This window comes from Pocillopora verrucosa, chromosome 2 (genome assembly GCF_036669915.1).
Source record: "Pocillopora verrucosa isolate sample1 chromosome 2, ASM3666991v2, whole genome shotgun sequence".
NCBI lineage: Eukaryota > Metazoa > Cnidaria > Anthozoa > Scleractinia > Pocilloporidae > Pocillopora > Pocillopora verrucosa.
Genome location: NC_089313.1, coordinates 19,434,662 through 19,454,628, shown reverse-complemented (window position 1 = coordinate 19,454,628; position 19,967 = coordinate 19,434,662). Strand labels below are relative to the sequence as shown.

At 36.5% G+C, this 19,967-nt stretch overlaps 3 protein-coding genes across 4 annotated transcripts; 2 read left to right on the top strand and 1 right to left on the bottom strand.

Moving 5' to 3' along the window:
• Positions 1 to 7: 7 nt before the first annotated feature.
• On the top strand, positions 8 to 5,101 carry LOC131790778 (sister chromatid cohesion protein DCC1-like). Its single transcript, XM_059108054.2, has 13 exons — positions 8 to 55; positions 154 to 312; positions 461 to 591; positions 1,188 to 1,225; positions 1,416 to 1,574; positions 2,070 to 2,160; positions 2,510 to 2,648; positions 3,031 to 3,092; positions 3,521 to 3,603; positions 3,871 to 3,948; positions 4,223 to 4,308; positions 4,635 to 4,697; positions 4,815 to 5,101. Exons 1-13 carry the CDS (start codon positions 39 to 41, stop codon positions 4,921 to 4,923), a joined length of 1,215 nt encoding a protein of 404 aa, XP_058964037.2. The 5' UTR covers positions 8 to 38; the 3' UTR covers positions 4,924 to 5,101.
• A 1,523-nt stretch (positions 5,102 to 6,624) lies between these two features.
• Positions 6,625 to 11,996, bottom strand: LOC131790777 (ethanolaminephosphotransferase 1). Of its 2 annotated transcripts, XR_009340712.2 has the most exons (10): positions 11,761 to 11,996; positions 11,604 to 11,672; positions 10,158 to 10,387; positions 9,617 to 9,839; positions 9,229 to 9,337; positions 8,598 to 8,646; positions 8,223 to 8,403; positions 7,685 to 7,867; positions 7,114 to 7,326; positions 6,625 to 6,879 (listed from the first exon to the last, which is right to left on the bottom strand). XR_009340712.2 is itself a non-coding variant. In XM_059108053.2 (9 exons), the coding sequence occupies exons 1-9, from the start codon at positions 11,896 to 11,898 to the stop codon at positions 7,273 to 7,275; spliced, it is 1,236 nt and encodes a 411-aa protein (XP_058964036.2). In that variant the 5' UTR covers positions 11,899 to 11,996; the 3' UTR covers positions 6,625 to 7,272. The 2 variants fall into 2 exon arrangements, 1 of the variants encoding a protein (XP_058964036.2); XM_059108053.2 differs by having other exon boundaries at positions 6,625 to 7,326.
• Positions 11,997 to 12,268: 272 nt separating this feature from the next.
• On the top strand, positions 12,269 to 19,795 carry LOC131790769 (protein phosphatase 1G-like). The gene is made up of 11 exons (XM_059108040.2): positions 12,269 to 12,478; positions 13,182 to 13,251; positions 13,753 to 13,889; positions 14,499 to 14,621; positions 14,884 to 15,001; positions 15,447 to 15,838; positions 16,085 to 16,319; positions 16,915 to 17,005; positions 17,103 to 17,141; positions 17,828 to 17,927; positions 18,578 to 19,795. Exons 1-11 carry the CDS (start codon positions 12,368 to 12,370, stop codon positions 18,761 to 18,763), a joined length of 1,602 nt encoding a protein of 533 aa, XP_058964023.2. The 5' UTR covers positions 12,269 to 12,367; the 3' UTR covers positions 18,764 to 19,795.
• Positions 19,796 to 19,967: the final 172 nt, after the last annotated feature.

The following is a 19,967-nucleotide window of genomic DNA, read 5'->3' as shown; positions in this document are numbered from 1 at the left end:
TCGTGTATTTAGAAAAAAAACCCGGGAAAACTTTCAAGATGGCGGGAGCACCAAGGCAAGAAAAAAGATCTACGAATTTCTATCGTTTCCGCAATGATTTCCCAGTTCTTTGAGCGCACACTCCCTTACTCTCCCTTTCATAACTTTCCACAGAAACCTCGAAGAAGTCAACCGTGTGGCTGATGCTGCAGGCCTTGTCAACAGAACAGGACCTGTACAAGTGCTGTATTTCTCTTCCACCTGCAACACTAACAAATATCAACTTTTAGAACTTCCACCAGGATTACTTGACACCCTTCAGGTTGGAAATAGGTATGATACTTGTTTAATTTACTCGGGAGTTTGGTTTCATGAGTTAAGTGAAGTACAATTCGAGAGCTTACCCCTATTTCTGTTACATGAAATATCTCGGAATTTATATATATATTATCTGGTGATATTTTGGTGTGAATATCCACAGTGTTGTTATTAGAGGCGACAAGGAAGACGATGCTGTCCTGTGTACAGATAGAGTAACCTTTGACCTGCGATTAGCTGATACATCAAACTCTCTTCTTTTAGTTCCTCAGTGCAGCCTATCCAAGGATGAAGGTATCATTTGTAGTATTTTAACTGCCTGTCTTGTCTCTAATTTGTGTGTTTTTTTCATCACTGAACCCATGCCATATTTAGCTTAACGAAACAGAAATCCATCAAAAATTTTGATTAATCAAGTAAAGATTAACAGCCCTATTTTGGTATTAAGAGTGCAACGCGATAAATCTGAATTACCGCAAGTTTCGGGCTAATAACCCAGGAAACACTGACTATTGCTTATTCCAATGTGGCTTGAAATAGTCAGTCTGGACAGTTTGTACATATTGAAGGAAAAATTGCCTTTTGCTTTCTAGAATCTGTATGTTTGTAGTAATTATTTTGATTTAGAAATTTGATATTTCATGTCCTAATTGCTTATTCCCATGTGGCTTGAAATAGTCAGTCTGGACAGTTTGCACATATTGAAGGAAAAATTGCTTTTTGCTTTCTAGAATCTGTATGTTTGTAGTAATTATTTTGATTTAGAAATTTGATATTTCATGTCCTAAACAGTTATTGTATTGTGAATTTGAATTAATCTTTATGGGATATTTTGCATTTACAGGTTCTCTTTTTCATTTTATTCTTTGGTCATATGTTATGCATTGCAGAATTCAAGGCAGAAGTTTCTCCATTGGTTCTTCGAGAGGTGAGTAAATCACAATCATAAGGTAGGAAAACATGTCTAAGTATGAAGTTTAAATTCTAGTGTGTAACAAAGCAGAATATCTGTTCCAGTAGTGATGAGTCAGTGGGCTTTTAAGACTTACCATTATTGAAAACCTTACTCTTAATATAGGATATTCACAATGTGATAAGCTAGTTCATTTGTTTTACAGGTGGCCAGTTCTCACACAAAATATTTTGAAGTCAAACATTGTAGGCCACGTTTGGAAAGGCTTAGGCATCTGCTTACTGAAACTTTGTATAAAGGAACTGAAAATGAAGTGGATCTCAATGATGAGACAGAAGGCAACACTACAAAGAGGAAAGATGTGGTGTGTTACTTAGGAAAAAATTGATAGGGCAGGAGTAAAAAGGGGGGTTTGTGTAATTTGGGTTCCATATTCTCAAGGCTAAGACTATAAGTAGAGAATAGTTACAGACAAGAGAATTCATATTTAGGTCCTGGAAGTGAAAGGTTTAATGAAATGCAGACAATTGGAGGGCTCAGAGCAAGAACGATCCCTTGATTTTTTGGCCATTTTTGAAAGTGTTCAGAAGTAGTTGAATTTTGGCATGTGGACACTTTCAAAAATGGCCGAAAAATCAAGGGATCATTCTTGCTCTGAGCCCTCCAATTGTTGGCCATCATTTTTGAGAGGAAAACATCTGCCCACCTTTTTTCCTTGCAAAGTTCTTTGATATCAACATTTTAATTTGTATATGCATGTAAGACAATCCCTGTCCTTATAGATGCATCCTTGTCACTTAATCAAAGTATATTTTAATTATGCATTAGCTGAATATTAATTTTTTTTTCAATTTTCCAGTACACTTTTGTAGACCTACTCTCTTTAGTGCAAGCAAGTGAATCTGAACTTTGTGAAGGATTAAGGAATATTGGTGCTATAGAAATCAATGGTGGGTTTCAACTGCTGAAACCATTCTTGACACCATGCAACAACTGCAAGTGACAAACAATTTTTTTTTTTTATGGTGGCTTACTTGCAAGAAATGTATTGCTGCGGTATTGAGGTTTGTTACTGAGACCACTGGTGTGGTTAGAATAAGAAAAATAATATCTAATTCATAACAGTGAAAGGGTCTAACATTTTAGGATTCCCAAGGTAATTGTCAGTTTTACTGACATTATCATCTATTTTATTTAAGGAATTTGACCAATCTAGAGACCTGATTTAATGGGAAGAAGACTTTATTTCTTTATTGAAATTTATTGTCTTAACCAAGTCAGCAATATTATTCTTTGAAGGGCACTGGCGGCTGCTTGATGCAGATTACAGAGAAAAAGTTGTAGTAAGGATTTTGACTTTACTTGAAGAGATGGACTGGAGTTATGAAGCAGTGCCATTGAAGGAATGCTGTGATATACTGGAGGAACTTGAGCCAAGGTTTGATATAAAACAGCAGCAAGGTTATAGTATAGTTCAGGGTTTTCTTTAAGATTTGAATTATGCAGATTTGGTTGGAAAGTAGATGTCACTGGTTATCAAGCTTCACAGTCTGTTCACTTGTATATTATCTTCTCAGTTTGTATCTTGAGTTGGGCACTGAATTAAGGAGTCATCAAAATCCCTGTACATTAGCTTGCAGAGTCTACTGGTTGCTAGTCCTGAAGTACTATTCATAAGTTTGCAGAGTTTTTAGAAGCCAACTTAATATAGGTTTGAATTTTGAGGAGCACTTTCACATGGAAATAGAGAATCAAGTCATTTACATGTTCTGTTTCACAGAACATTCCTATTTTTTTTAACTGAATTAATTCTTTCATAGAAACATTCTTGAGCACTGTCTCAATTGTTATGGTGAGATAACAAGTATGGACACTGACTCAGGTTAGTTCTTTATCATACTCTTACTTTTTTATTTCTAATAATGATAATTTGTCATCGTTACAAGTCATGTATGACCTTTCCTGTGGCAGTTACTTCTCTGTGTTCTAGTAAATTTACTCTAGAGAATATTTTATCAAGGATGTAACAGCCTATAGTGCTTTTGGAGCTGCGCTTTAGGTCAAGAGGTTTGGAATTGAGTTCCAGCACCATTCCAGTAGGATTAGGAATACTTCTGGTCATTTTGTATGTGGACACCAACTCCATGCAGCAATAAGAGCCCCAAGGTTCACAATTCTTAACCTTACCTTCATACTTTGATATGCTGAGCAGGTCAGGTCCCTATGTTTTTTTTTTTTCAGAGTAAGTAAAGAAGACTAAGAAAGAAAATTTAAGAAAAATTTGCTGGCAAACTGCTATTTTACTTTTAGGTGACAATGCCATTCACTACAGGCTTTCAGAAGACAAAATTTGTAGATTTTATGCAGAATATCTCCTGAGACAAGCTGGGAAGGTAAAAAGATGATGTTATTCTAGCAAGATGCAAAATGATGACCAGTTTGGTGATCCCCATAAAATTTCTGGTGCATGTTTAATTAATAAGTTATCTCTAGCAGATATGGAGATGCATGTGTTCTGATCAGATGTAGATTGTATCCTATCTAGCAGTAACCATTCTGCTGTAATTTTTTGTGTAACCAGCTGTGAAAGATTGATAACCTTTACAGTTTTAAAGAGGCATTGCTCTATTCCAACATCATGACTCTTCTCTTTTCCTTAGTTTAATTACAATGAATTTATGGATTCCTGGTGTCAAAGTGTTCCAGAGGGAATGACCACAAAGTCTGAACACTTATCTGTAAGTATTCAATGTAGGTCCCTGACAATAGCTTTTATGCACCTCACATACCACAACATATCTATGGCTAGAGCAGAGAAACACCAAAAGGGTCAGAAAAGAAGAAACCAAAAAAAACACGAAGATGGGATGGTGAAGCTTTACACAGATTTTAAGCCAAAAGACATGAAAAATTTCAGCTGGGGACATGTGTTGACTGAGTCAGATATTAATAATATCTCAAAAATATATGTGAACAATCCAGTAGTGGTCATCAGATTTATTTTGTTGTCAGGGTATTGCCTTGATGGACTTGAAAAGTCTCCCACCAGTCATATGGCATTTTCCTGCTTCTGAGCTCTCAAATGACCCTGAATTACGGTAAGGTGACGGCTAAATCCTCTTTTCTACTTGCTATATATTTTTTTTGTAACTGGTTAATAAAGAGAATGTAATGTTTTATTGAGATGAAACTCTGCAGCTCATAGGTTTGTTCATTCATTGTGTGTCAACTTTTAACAAGTGAGGCAAGGTCAAGAGGCCCAAAAAATGAAGCTAAAAATTTGTTTGTGAATAAAAGAATGACTTGTATTCTTCTTGTTACTGATGAACTAAGGTACAAGAAGTCAGTGAAATATATCTATACTATTAAAAGTGTTTCTTCATCAAGGGTCAGCAACATGTAAGTTAATAATGTTTACTTATAGGTTTGGTGAACTTTTTAAAGTGAGAGCAAAGTGGACATTTGATGAAATACAGCCTTATTTAAGGTTAGTTTTCAATTGAAGGTGTGGGGATGTGTTGCACAGAGGCATGCTTGTAAAAAATCTGGCAAATTCCTTGTCATATCAACTAAATGTTTTTACTTTATATTTCTTATTGTTTAGAGACCTAGTGGCACCTGGACTGTCACTCAATGCTCTCCTTATGAAGTACTCTAGGTCCTCAATGGACGCCTCAGGTGTCAAGATCTATAACTCGAAAAAGCCCCTCTGAGCAAATTCAATTGCAGTTTTGTGGTTAGAACTAGAAGCTTTTCTGACATGCAGAAATGATCACAGTTTTAACATTTCTCTCAAGTACTTCAGAAGATACTTCACACAGTGGAAACTAAGACACTAGCAAAGAGAATATCACAGCTTAGACTCTTGTTCATAACTGTGATGTGTTGAAAGCCTTGGTTGTTGTAAAAGATTGGTCAGTTTTGTCATTTTAATTTGACACAACTTTTATTACCTTGGTTCAAGCTAAAAACTCTTGAATACTGAAGATGTGCTTAAGACAAACATTGCAAATTAACTGAAACATTATAGAACTGAACTGTTGTGAGGACAGTCTACTTAGAATTGATGTTATGCCACTCTTGAACAGAAGGGTTAACTCATGCAGCTGGAGATATTTTTCTGGGTGTGTATGAGAAAAGTAAAGTAAACACACTGAAGTTAATCCTTGATCAAGAACTTTTATTACCACTGACAATTTTAACTGCAAAATTTGCCTTGAATCAATGAAATACCAAATTGTACATCTTACAATATCCTGTAACTTTTTCAAATGAAAAGATCCTGATCATAGGCAGAACTCTATTAAAGAGTTAGGATGTAACAATTGCCACTAGCACCAAGAGTATTTAATATATAAAAACTCTCATTTATTTGACTCGCAACAAATTAAACTAGTTCATGCAAAGAAAATCCATTTCAGATGATCAGTTTAATTGTGAGGTCTTTACGGGACCATGAAAGTGAAATTCAAGGTTGCTCTCCATTTATCAGGTCTAACCACACTGAAAGATGTGGTTTTTGCTAGTGTCTAGAAAACAGAAAACAAAATTCTAATCCTTTTAATTATTAGCTAAGCTGTTTTGTGCTAGAAATAACTTTGAGATAAATGTGCACTACTATTAGCAAAATTCAACACTAGAAACTACCATGAATTTGACAAGTAGTCTATGCAGAAGACTCACAGGACAGGGTCATGTTCAGAACCAGTTAAGCCAGTTCTCAGAACAGATCCACTCCATCTATAAAGTGAACAGTCAACTAAATGGAGAACAGCTTGAGAATAATGCAATAAATCCAAAAAGAACTAGGCAAGCTAACTTCAGAAAAAAGACAAAATTGCTTTTCTTTATATTGCCTTGTGTAATAGCACATCTGTTTCACATTCTTTTCTACTTTTTAACCCTTAAATCCCAGAAATGATTAACATGTAACCTCTCCCTGTGATATCCATACAATATGCAGTAAATAGGTAATGAGAATACTCAAACTTATCAGGTTGAAGCTGATTTAACACCAAACTCTCATAACTTATTACCGTGAAATTGTGTAGTAGCAAGAGGGGAGAATCAATTATCAGATCTTGGGATTTAAAGGGTTGAATGAAGATAACTTATATTTACCCAAGAAACTACTTACACCCAGTTCTATTTCATAAGTCGAGAATTATGTCTACCAGATACATATTTTTTACAGAATTTTTTACAGATATGTGTTAAATAAATGAATGATTTGGTATCAAGGAAAAATTTAAAAAGAAATAATTTTCCCTTTAATAAATGGATAGCTATAAAGATAACCTGTATCTCTTTAGAACTGAAGATTTTCACCTTTCACCATGCTTTGGGAAGAATTTTCAATAAAATAACTGAATTATATCCTGCTGGAAATAGTGCAATGTTTAGCACCCTGTTCTTTACTGTTCGTGTATCTTGCAAACAAATGATTCAATAATTTGAAGCTTTTTTCTGCCTTTGAGATGTCACAATTCCCCTAGGTAACACATAGCTGTATGAGGATTTAAAGGAAGTTTCCTAAGAAGGTTTACAAGAAAGCAATAAGAAAAAGTGCAAGAAACATGAAACAAGACTTTGCTTCTTGAAAAAAATTCAACAGAACAGTATGTTGATCTACTCTGCTGCTTCTAGTGGCTCCTTGATCTGCATTTAGCCTCACTTTCTCCCCCCCCCCACTTTCAGTTTGTTTTCTGTGATTGTATAACATCAAATTGAAAGTAAGGTATTGTAGCAAACTGCAGTAAATTCTGCAGTACTAGTACTCCCTTAAAAGTGGTTGCATGAATGTCATGTGACAATTACTTTTGTAGGGGGTTGTACCTTCTAATGTTGACTTGTCTGTGTTTAGGATCCCTACTTTTAATGAATATTATATATACTGAGACCACCTCACCTGCACATTGTCAAAAGATTTTTTCTAAAGTACAACAAAGCAGTATTCAGCTCTAATTGAGCTGAGAATAGAAATCCACAAGGATGTCTCAGGGAAGATGCAGGAAATCTTATAAGGTTGTATTTGTAAGGTTCGTAATTCCAATTTATCTCATCTATTTTGTGAGAGAGAAACAGCTGATGTTGAGGTGATTACACAGTTCACGAACCTAAAGTAAAAAGAAAACACTACTAAGTTAAAAATTGAAAGTGGTTACACATTGAGAGAAAGCAGAAATGGAGCAGAAATAAGAAAAGCATGATGAATTTAGATTTTATTTTCAATTTAGAGGTTGCTGACATTGACTAGTAAGGGTAAAGATAAGAGGACACATGGAAAGTCCACTTTTTTGAAAGTGGATGTTTAATTTCACAGTCTTATTGGTGTTTAATTTCTGGTAATCATTTTGAGTCATCTAGAAAGGATATTTTTCCACTTGCAAGTACATCTTTCAGAGGGCAGTGAAACATTCTCAAGGCTTTACTTCTTCCAGTTTTAATAACCAAGCTGTGACAATTTCTACTCACCAAAACAATTCCATAATGCAGGTGACAAATAGCTACAACCCCAGTGTAGAGACTGAGAATTCCCACCTCCATGTCAACTGATTTGGTAAAAGGTACAATGAATGTTAAGGCAAACAGAGGAAGTAACATGGCATTGATAGCTTGGCATCTCTGGCTGGTCATTGTACTCACAATCAGTCGGCACTAAAACAAATTGACAGTGTAAATTAAATCAATAATGTTACTGAGACTGAAAAAGAAGGGGAATTTAACCTGTATTTGCTACCTTTGAGCCAAAAAACTTCAATTTATGTGTATATTAATATCTCCACTAAAAGTTTTGTTTGAAAAGGTCAAGAGATCAGATACAGTGTGGGACTTTCAGCATCACTGGGCAGGGGAGAAGGACATTGGGTTTTAAAAGGGCATGTAGTGTGTGAATACCACCAACATTGACCTCTCAATTGATTCTCCAGTGTGCCAGACATTAGGCAGAACATCTCTCACTTTTGGAAATGAAGTGTAACAGTTTTCAACCACTACATGTGAAGCACCTTACCGTCACATTAGAGAACACAATTCCAGTAGCTGTAAAAAATAGACGTGGTTGGATTTCAAGGATGTTGGCAGGAGAAAGAATGGCCCATGCGTAGAAGAGGAAAATCATCAGAAAGAATGACAACAGAGGGAGAAGTCCTTCAAATAATGAAAAACCTCGGTCTGTCTTAGAAACACGAGCCCTATGGAAAGAAAAACATGGTAAGCTAAGGGATTCACAATCTAGCCCAACTCAGAAGCACAGGAAAGATCAACAAGTGAGACTTAAAAAGATTGACTCAGATGTCCCTTTTTTCTAATGAGCAATTATGATGACTTTGGGATTGGTTTTACATCACATGATCAACAACTGCTCCAACATTAAAAATGTACTTACTGGTACATATTGTACAATGTCATTGCCAGAGTGAGTACAATTGATGATCCTGGAAGACCAATAAATAACTCATATTTAGTTCCTGTCTGTTGCCCAGACTTTAAAAAAAATTACAACTGGCGTAAAGAGGTTTGTTCTAGGGTGCTTTCAACCCTTTCTTTTCCAGGGAAAAGTGATACTCAAAATTAATTAAAAAACAACAACAACAACAACAAAACAGGTAAACCCCCATTACCAGTAAGAAACCCCCCACAAAAAAAGAATCTCTTTTACAACCCTATATAATTAATCACTTCAGACTAGTTGAAAAAAATCTTTCAAAGTACCTCCATGCATGATAACAGGAGTCAGTAACAATAACATCACAAGAAATATAGGGTCATGCAACTAAAAGGAATTGACTGTTGTTAGCTTCAATGAGGAAGTGGAAGGGAAAATACAGATTCAAAAGTGAACATGCCATAAAAATTTTGCAAACCACTTATTTTGTATACTATAAACAAGTATTTTATTCAGTTCATGTATCTCATCAGTGCTAAAGGTCTACTTCAAAGGCTCCTTTTAAAACTTGAGGCATGATTCTACCTGCAATGTGCTACTATCAATTATAATGTTACGGACAAATACATACCATAAACTGTGAAACGGAATACGAAGCATAGAGGAAAACCTTCTATTATTTGAAATTTCCACATGTCTACTCCAAAATAAAATGTTAGGAGGTACACAAATGAAATTGCCTACAAGAAGTCAAAATAAATTTAGTTATTAGTTTTCAGTTATCTTTGAAGTCCAATGTTGTCTGCTGTTCAATGACTATTTTACATAACAACTGTCAACCTGTTAAAAATAAACTTCATTATGGCTTTCATTGAAAAAAAACTTATGAGTGCATTTCCCCCTCCCACTTTCTGTCACCAACAACTTGCTATGTGGGGTGTGGCATAGAAATAATTTCCTCATAGCTGACACCCAGTTGACTCTAACTTAAATCCCACAGCACGGTAAAAAAAACTCACTATTTGACTGGCATCATAAGTCCATGGCAAGAACAATGTCCCGGTGTTGTATTTTTCCCAATGAGCCAGGTAAAATCCCAGCAAACAGGCCAACATCAGTTGATAAAGTTCCCACAATGTAACACTGTGAGGGCCATGACCAAAGAGTGAAAACAAACTTATAGGAATAAGAAATGCTGCTGAACTGTCCAGACCGTGGTCAAACAATTCACCCAGTGGAGAGCTGAAAATGAATAGAAGAAGATTGATGATACAATTATGGATCTATAGCTGCACAATAATCAAATAACTGCCCTGAAATAGACATACCAGAAGAAAATCAAACATTTCTTATGTACAAAAAATTTAAAAAAAACTTGTAACAGTTGATTTTGGAAAACTCCACAGTGACATTTAGAACATTGTGAAAGGTCTATCAATGTTACCTTGAAATCCTCAAAGATTTAAAAATTATCTCCTCAAGAATCTAAACAAAAGTCAATTTTCTTGTTTGGTGTAGGTTCTCTGTTTGTATTTGTTTTATAAATTTTTTTAAATTCACCTGCTGCTTGTTCTTCGAGCCTGTTTGCCATCACAACCATCAAGGGTGTGTGCTGCAAAGTGCAACACAGCAAAGACAAGCCACCATATTGATGGAATTTGTTTGCTCTTGTCCTTTTCACCTGCTGCTGTAAAGTGGGGGTCGTAATAACATGTAACAGCATAGATCATGAACAGGGACAACCAGCCGCTGAAGGTGAGCACATTGGGTGCAAGCCATCTGGGAAAAAACTGAGACAAAACAGAAAGAACCACAGTCACCCCATTTATGATAACATAGTAACAAACTCTGATTATGTACTGTCTATAGTTTCTGTCATAATTACGAAGGGGAGTCCAGAAAAATGTTTCCTTTTGTAGAGATTATAATTGACAAGATAGCAATCCAGTGAGAAATTAACTGTTCTGTGGGCACATAGCATTGAAACTACATCATTTGACATCAGTCATTCTCATGCATTGCCACTCTTTAATCTTCAACAAGAGACTGACTGACTTTACCTAAACAATCCTTTCACACTCAGTATATCATGCATGTGTTATCATCGAGAATTTTGCTCAGATTTCAAAATCAGCTTTTTCAAATGTCAGTCTTGCCCACCTTCCTGTCTACCTTGCCCAAGTCTTCTTTCAATATGGCCACTTAAAGATTTCAGATATGATGATCAATGTTTGACACAAGTCTTTTGCCATTTTTTATATCTAAACTCTAAGAGGTGGGCAAGTTGTCAAGAAAAGCAAATGAGTTGACCAAGGATGTGGGCACATTTACTTAACCTGTGGGTGAGTTGTCTATAGACAAGTTGACAAATGGCAAGAATGATCGTAATTCATGTAAGGAATATTGACACAGTGTAAAATACTCAAATATCATATGTGAGAAGTTGTCTAGTTATACTTGAAAATTTCAGCATCAACTCAAGGTCTCTATTGGAAATGCCAGTTTCGAAAATTTACTGCAGTGTTATATTTTTGGGAATATGATCTAAAATATTTTATTATGCTTTCAAAATGTCTGCCAATAATAAGTAAACTTCAACTGAGCAAAGGAGATCATTTCCCAGATAACTGAAAAAGAAATTATCAAGTTCAAAAAAGATAACCATTTGTTTAACAAACAATCCCAAGATTTAGAAGCAGCTGACAGGTTAGCAAACATCCCTGACCAGCCCCCTAAGGATTAACTATGCAAACATGCCACTCCCCCCCATGGCAAAGATTAGCATGAATGCCATCATTTGCTTTCAACAATATTGACTTGTCTTTTTTTTATTTCCACCATCTGAGGTCACTAATTCCTTATGAAAAACCAATACTAACCTTGAGCTCTAAAAACCAATTGATTTGTCATTGTTTATTACCGGCGTGAAATAAGAGAACTGTATTTTTATGCTTGCTCGAACAAAAACCCCACGGAATAACACATTGTCCACAATCCAATGCCTACCTCAACGACGAAATTCCAAAATGGATGAGTTATGTAGTTTGAAAGAGGTGAAGTATCTTCTGATTTGTACTAAATTAAAGAGAGATCAAAAAGTTATGAGATTGCAACAGATTTACGATAACTGTCGATCAACAAGCCTGCATCAAAAGGGAGTTACCTTATATTTGTCAAAGCCCCTAAGCTCTTCTTCTCCAAGATAAATCCCCTTCATTCTGTCTAGATCTGTAGCATGTAATCTATGAACCGAAGGAGACTTGTCCTTTGAAGAGGGCAGATCTTTCGAATCAGGTGGCATTTTCCCTTGCCCAAAGGCTGAGCTACTTCAGGATGTGCTGATTGATTGAGTTGGACACTGGGACCTAACACCACATCACACCGGTCACACCACAATACACGCGTGAACACGCGTGTTTCCCTAGAGTCCAGAAAATTTCCACTTCAGTCGCTTATTTCGCCCTCTAATTTTATTCCTAAACACTTTTCAACGTGTTGGAGGATTCTACATACGAAACCTTATCGAAAATACCTCTTTTGTCTCACGTTTAATGAACGCCGTAGATTACGATAAAATTTACAAAGAAATCCTAAACTGAGTCCGCATTACATAGATACAGCAGAAATACCAAAACAAAGAAGCTCCCGCGCATCTTTGCCCGCGAGTTTTGTGCCGCACACTTCGAGATCCAAAATTTTATCCACACTAGAGCACAGCTTATCCTCGTGGTCGCGGACCCATTCTTTATTTACCGAATTTCCAAGATACCATGGGTGCCTATCTGGCTAAACCAAAAACAGAGAAGATTTCCGAAGGCAGTGAAAATGGAAATGTTAGTTATGGAGTGTCCTGTATGCAAGGATGGCGTGTAACTATGGAGGTACAGTACAGCTGAACTAGCTGACCTTCGACGGGAAATCATATGCATGAGATAAATAAGCGTGTTTTAAACAAGGAATGTGAAAAGTTGATCATGTAGCCTACTGGTATATTATTCTAGTCATTTTAGCTTTCTTCAGCTAGAGCCAATGGTATTTATTAAATAAGATTACACTCGGCCACTATGAAAATCAGCCCACGAAATTTAACTTGAAACCATTTGAAGCCTACGAGACAGAAAATGCGATGGTTTTGTTATTTGAAAAGCAAACTTTAAATTAACTAAATCTAAAGTAAGTCGCATCTCTGCAGCTTCTTTTTTACTTGACTTCGACCGCTGAACTGGTTTGAAATGAAAATGAACCGCTGTCTTTCCATGTAACATTGATCGAGCGAGATTGGTTTTAATTTCAGAGAGAACCAAACATAACAAAATCTATATTTCGTTCGATTAAATCAATTGTATCCTTGATGCAGAGGTTTTTAGTCCATTAATGTATTATTTAAGTAGCTTGGATGGCGATTCTTTGTGTGAAAAAAGGCACGTAGTGTGTAATTTGAACATTGAAACAATGTTGCAGAAATGCACAAATGAACATATGGTTTCACTGAATGTATGCTATATAAATGACAGGAATTCTGAACTCAGCATCAACTGTAGCCGTGGATATTAGTGTTGATCAGGAATTCTTTTTGTTGTACAGGATGCCCACACATGTATGCTTGATTTTGATGAAAACTCCACACTGTTTGCTGTTTATGATGGCCATGGAGGTAAAATACATCCTAAAATCTGTGGTGTAAGCCCTCCTGGCTTATACCTTTTCCATGTTATGAAGGACTCCAGAAGGTTATCTTTAGGGTGAGGGAGCTGATAACAAGGAAGGAGGGGGGGGTGGGTTGAGGTGAAAGGAATAAAAGAACCTCATGGAACAAAATAATAATTTTGTTAGTTATTTCACTACAAGAGAAACCTCAAACCTTCTCTTAAATTGTGACTGGAGTATGACAAAGCAATATTGGACTTTGATCTCAGTTTTGCTTTCAACAGTGATGAGGTTTATTGTTATTTTCTTTGGGTTATAAATGGGTTACTTGTTATTAGAGGAGCACCTTTCTCATGGTTGTGTGAAAAGAAACAGGGATATATTTAAGGGTCATTTGTTATTGTGATTTTGCAAGATGATGACAATTTTTTTGTGAAATTGTTTTCTACAGATGGTTTTATTCATAGGTTATACATACTGCTTAACTTTTATTTTGTTTCTTGGTTAGGGTCTGAGGTAGCACAATACGTAGCAAAGCACTTCCCAGAAGTACTGAAAAGAATGGGAACTTACAAGAAAGGAGAAATTAAACAGTCAATGATTGATTCATTTTTGGAAATGGATCAACAAATCATCAGCGAGGAGGTTGGTTAAAAAAAATCAGTTAAGCAGTTAGAACTTCATCTCTTTGATAATATTGAAGAACATGTTAGAATTTTATTGTAATTACTGGAATATTTTACTGTAATATAAGTATTTCATTGAACGTATTGTATGTATTGCAAGTAACTGTATGCTCAGCAAGTAATGGAAGTAGGGTATTGCATTGTTAATAGTTTGAGTAGCCCATAATGCAAGTAATTGTATTTTCTGCAAATGATTTATTCAGTTACTATATTTTATTGCCAGCATAAGTAACCATATCGTAAGTAATGTAAATATTGTTCTGTAAGTAGAATATTGTAATGAGACCTGCATTGTAAGTAGGGTAATTGTGTTTTGTAAATTGAAATTGTTTAAAAAAAAACAACAAAATAAATAAATAAATAAACATAATCTGTTGTTCTCATAAGATCAGTGCTTTTCAAGTTACTTTTCTTTCAGAAATATCATCTTTACAAAAATGCTAGGATTATTTTGAGAGGATGTCAGCCTTAGCTAAAATTCCCCTACCTAGTTAACATACCATGTAAAGGTTTCCTTACCTGACTGTTGTTTGGAGATTGTTTTCATATGAGTTTTGTTCATTTCCAGGGTCTTACAGAACTGAAAGAACTAGCAGGGCTTGATAAGGACCTTGATGAGGAAGAAGATCTTGGAATGTTAGAAAAAGAAGCAACGATGCCATTGCGTGAATTGCTGCTGAAAATGAAAGAGGTTGGTAAAAATAAATACAATATTTAATGGAAAAGTAATGAATGTATATGTTTTTTCTTCTATAAGTGTCTAGTTCTTTTTATTCTTCGTTGGTGTGTCGGTGATAACTCGTCAGCCTCATAACTGTCCTTACTAAAACAAAACCTTAAAGTTTGTAAAGCATTTATATCGTGTGAATGTGGCTTATTTAGTTGACTGTGGTTTATTCATAATGTCATTACATTGTCCTGCACTAATTTTTTTTTTGTTGCCAACACAACAGATTAAGAAAGCAGGAGGTGCTAATGAAGAAGATGAAGATGTTGAATACTGGACAGAAAGTAGCGAAAAAGATGCAGATGAAGAACATGGTAATCAGACTGATGCAAAGAGTGGAAATGGTAAATAGCATTTGAAAATGGTAAATGGTAAATGGAAATGATAAATAGCATTTCTTATTTTTCACGAACAATTGTGGACAAAGTTTTTGACATAGTTAAGTTTTTCAAGGTTTGACAGGTCGCTTCTTTTGACCTGAAATTTGCAGCGATTGGCCTTGGCTGCTCTCTACTGGGAACTAATCTAAAGAGTCAAGACTTAGCTAAGAGGCCCACACTGCCTGAGATTATCTCAGTTTCTATAGCATGAAGGGACTTGAAGTGTTACCACTCCCAGTCAGTTATTCAGGTGGTCCATCAGTCAATCAGTCAGTCTATCAATCAGTCTCTCCGTTAGTAAGTCAGAATCTGTTAACTTTATCCAGGAAGATTATTAAAATTCTATTTCAAGGTCATTTCTTGTTTTCAAGAGGAAAATTTCAGCTTTCTTGTCTAACTATTTCTTCAGAGGAAGGAGAAGATAAGGTTAAAGAAAATGGCTCACAGAATGGAGAAGAAGGCTCCATGTCTAGCACAAATTCTACTCAAGATGTTGCTAACAATGATAAGGAGAAGGAAAAAAGAGATTTGGATGATGAGAGTAAGAATGAGGAACAACCTGAACAAGAAGAAGCTGAAAACAAGTGTTCAAGTATGTATGGGAATAGTCACAATGAAAAAGAATTTGCTGGTGCATCAGCTGGGACTGAAGATAATAATGATGATGACAGTGATGATGATGATGATGATGATGATGATGATGATGATGATGATGATGATGATGAGGAGGATGACGACGAGGAGGATGATTCTAATGATGATGCAGATGATGGCAATGAAGTTCCTCCAGGCTCAGATGAGGTGAATAGAGGTTGTTTTTATCATTTTCCCCAAGGGCTGAAGATGACTTCCTACCAAGAATCAGGAGGAGTCTCTATCCCTTCATCCCTGCCCCCACTCTCTCGGGGGAAGGCAGGTACAGCTAGACCCTTCAACGGAGAAGGAGAAACTCTTAAGAACTCTTTTTGACATAGCCGCTATGTAACTTAAACCAGCGTTTTTGATGAACCACTGGTTGTTTAGACATATCTGCTTCTTTTTTTTTAGGTTGGATATGACAGTGGCACTACAGCAATTGTAGCTTTCTTACAGGAGAATCAATTAACTGTTGCCAACGTTGGTGATTCACGTTGTGTTTTGTGTAGAAATGGTAGGGCTTTAGAAATGTCCATGGACCACAAACCCGAGGATGAACATGAACTTAATAGAATCCACAAAGCAGGCGGAAAAGTAACTTGTGAAGGAAGAGTCAATGGAGGGTTAAATCTGTCCAGAGCATTAGGTTTGTTGAGAGAATACCCTGTTTAATTCTGTAATTGAAGGAGTTGAATTCATTTTACTGAGTTCTGTGGTTGGTCAAGAAAATTTGCACAGTGCTCTGGACCTAGGAGATGTAAAACTAAACCCAATAGCCACTTGATCACTGGCATTCATCTTGCTTGTGGCGACTGGCTTGTGTTTACTTTGAGTTCCCACTGGCTGCTTGTCATGTTTACTTTTGTTCTGATTGATTTTTGTAATTAAGAAGTATTTGGTGTAGAGATATTCTGTCTTCTTCAGCTAATTACGAAGCATTTGGTGTAGAGACACTTGGTCTCCTTCGGCTACAAGGTGACTGTGAAAAAGGGCTCTTAAGGTGTATGCAACCAGACATAAACTATTGGACTAAGTAGAACTTTGAACTGTAGTGTACACAGTTGTTTCAGACTGACAATTGATTAGGTGATATTGAAGTCCAAGTTTTTAAACAACTCACAACCTTGCAGTCTTTAATATTGAATTTAGAAAGAAAAAAAAAAGGTGTAAAACATTTCTTAGTTTTTTTTGTTTTTGTTTTTTTTGAAGTTTTATTACTTTTTTCGTTTGTTTTGTTTCAGGTGATCATAGTTATAAACTACAAACAGAATTATCCGCACACGAACAGCAAATCACTGCAATGCCTGACGTCAAACAAACACAGTTAACTGAGTAAGGGCTTTGCTAAACTATAAAGTATATTATGTATAATTCTTTTACCAGCTCAATTTTCTTTAGTTGTTACTGATTTGAGACACTTTTATTTCAGGGCTGATGAGTTTATGGTAGTCGCTTGTGATGGAATATGGTAAGTAATACTACTGTCCATATTACTAGCGCACTAGACTCTAAATTGATAAGTCTGTGTTTAAACCTTGAGCTAAGGGTAGACAAGGTAGCTTAACGCTTAGTGTGCTGGACTCCAGATTGAGAGATTCGGGTTAGACACGTGGCGGGTTATTTTGGGGTGTCCTTACGCAAGACACTGTACTCTCTACAGCTAGGAGTATAAGTGTTAGAGGTGAATTTTCAGGAAGCCTTGTGAAATTTTAAGGAGTAACATTGCTATGGATCAGTATCCCATTTAGAGAAAGTACAAAAATACTACGTGTCGCTTCATGCTACTGAAACTGAGGTAAGCTCTGCATGGATGGGATACTGCGCTCACTTGCAGACTTAGTTAACATTCACATTGAGCCTCTAGCCCTTTCCGCGTGTTGTGTTCCTGAGCAAAACACTCTTTTTCCCAAAGTGCTTCTCTCCACCCAGAAGTATACATGGACTCTAACGAGTAGTCAGAGAATGGATGCAATAGATTAGCACTCCGTCCAGACAGAGAAGCAACATTTCTAGAACACTTCTTTCGAAACCGTGACAACCTCCACAGACGGGCTTCTAGGCGTGCAAAACGTACCTAACTTGTGTACCCTTTGTAACAAATGTAAGTTTTGAGTTAAGATGATTCCTTCAAGGCCTAATTTTTTTGTCCTCTAGGAATGTGAAAGGAAGTCAAGAAGTGGTAGATTTTGTGTCAGACAGATTACGAGAACAGAGGAAGAACGGTAAACCAAACCTTACACAGATTTGTGAGGAGGTAAACCTACGTGTTTATTCACTAAAGGGTTTGAAGCGAGAGGGGAACCAGCTAGTCCTGAGAAAGACTGGTGTCGGTAGCAATGACTGACAACCTAAAGTTATTACCTCGTAGTTGAGTGTATTGAGTCAGCTTTACATTTAAAAAAATGATTGGTCAGTTATATGGGCAAGTTAGACTTGAGTGGCATAAATTTGTCATGATTTATTAATGCTGATCCTTCGGTGGGGATAGGGTACTCTGTATCACTGACAACTATTCAGAACGCTATGCTCCAAGGCAGCAAACTAGTTTTCTAAGATCAGTCATGTGGTCCGAGTCTTAATCAGTGCTGTATATGCGTATAGTCAGCCGTGTGATCGTTCTATGGACGTAGCTTTGTAGAGTTGTAGGATCAGCGAGGTGGTTTCGGACGCGCCCTTTATGAAGGGCATAGTCCTTGTATTCTTAGAAGTTTCGTTGGCGTTCGTTTTAGAAATTTCAGTAAGTTTCTCGTCTGATGGAGTCGTCTTTGTTGTTCTTGGAAGAGACACAGAAAGGTATCCGGTGAGTTGCCTGCTCATTGTCGATTGAAAATATCCTTGGCATCATTTGTGTGGCTTGAGAGTGCGTTTTACCTCACAATTACTTTTATTGCTCTTTTTTTTCAGCTACTCGATTCTTGTTTGGCATCAGACACCGCAGGGGACGGGTCAGGGTGTGATAACATGACCACTATTATAGTGCTTTTTAACTCTGCTGGTAAAACAGATCAAAACAGTAAAAAGAGGAAACTGCAGAGCGAAACGACCGACGAGGATTCCGTGGACAAGCGACTCAAGACGGACGACTCATGATTCATACGTAACCGTACACAAAGTTTTCAAACTACACAGGGGTTCTTTTGTCACCTTTCACGTTCACAGACAGTTGGTGGTCGAGTATGTGGAGTGTTATTTCGCCAGATGGGAACATGTGCTTGGAACCGATTGGGATTCACACGGTCTGGGATTAATGGAGCAAGAATTGGATTACAAAATTGCCCGTTTTTCTGAGAAGTTTACTCACTAAAAACACATTAAAAATATAACACTTTTGGGAGCATAAGGTTTAAATCAAACAGTTAGTTAACCGAAATATCGCTTCTTACATGGGGTAAATGCGCGTACCATTGAATGTACATGGCAATGTAAACTTAGTCCACAAAGTCGTGAGATTTCTCTGAAACTTTTTGCAAGTATATTTTGTTTCTATTTTCAACTGCCAAGAAAACTGGGGAGGAGATTCGAAACCCCCACGAGAAACTCCTCCCTCAGCTTGTCTTGTTCCCAAGAATGTTTTGAAATCTGATTTATTAGTCCCTCCATGGCTTTCTTAAAAATGACAAGGGCTGGAGAAATTTAGAGCTAATGACCGAAGCTCAAAAATGTGATCGTACAGTAACTGCTCTATTTCAGAGCGGCGTTTTAGCATTTGCATTTTGACTTAACAATTAATCAGTGTTCTTCGTAGCTTTGATATTCGTCTAATATCCGATGGGGATTACTCTTCTCAATCTGTTACTTTTATATTATACTTTTAAAACCTTTTCTAATGGTTGTGTTCTCTCAGTTAAACCTTAGTTTGTTCTCCTGAAAAGATGAACCTGAATTGTTTAAGTTCCTTATTTGTCACTAGCAACGAAAGAACTCACTTTCATGAGAAAGTATTTATAAGTTAACTTTCGCTGGTGCTTTGTACATCATTCATCAATTCCGTTGCATGACGAGTGAAGGAGACCCAGCCTCCATTAATTCCCTCATTCTCTGACTGTTGCACTGGTTTTACTTACAAAAAGCAAACATGTCTTTCGTTTTTGACTTGCTTGAAAATATCAGTATTTTATGTTGTGTAGTTATTTGTTATTGTGCATTAAGGATTGCTCAAAATTTATAGATCACCTGGTAAGTGAAACAGTTATTCTTGCCGATACCCACAAGCTATCTTGCGTTAAAAAATTCCTTGACATTTCCAGAAAGTTACCTCTGGCGCTGAAATCGGACCTACCCCCTTAAAAAATCA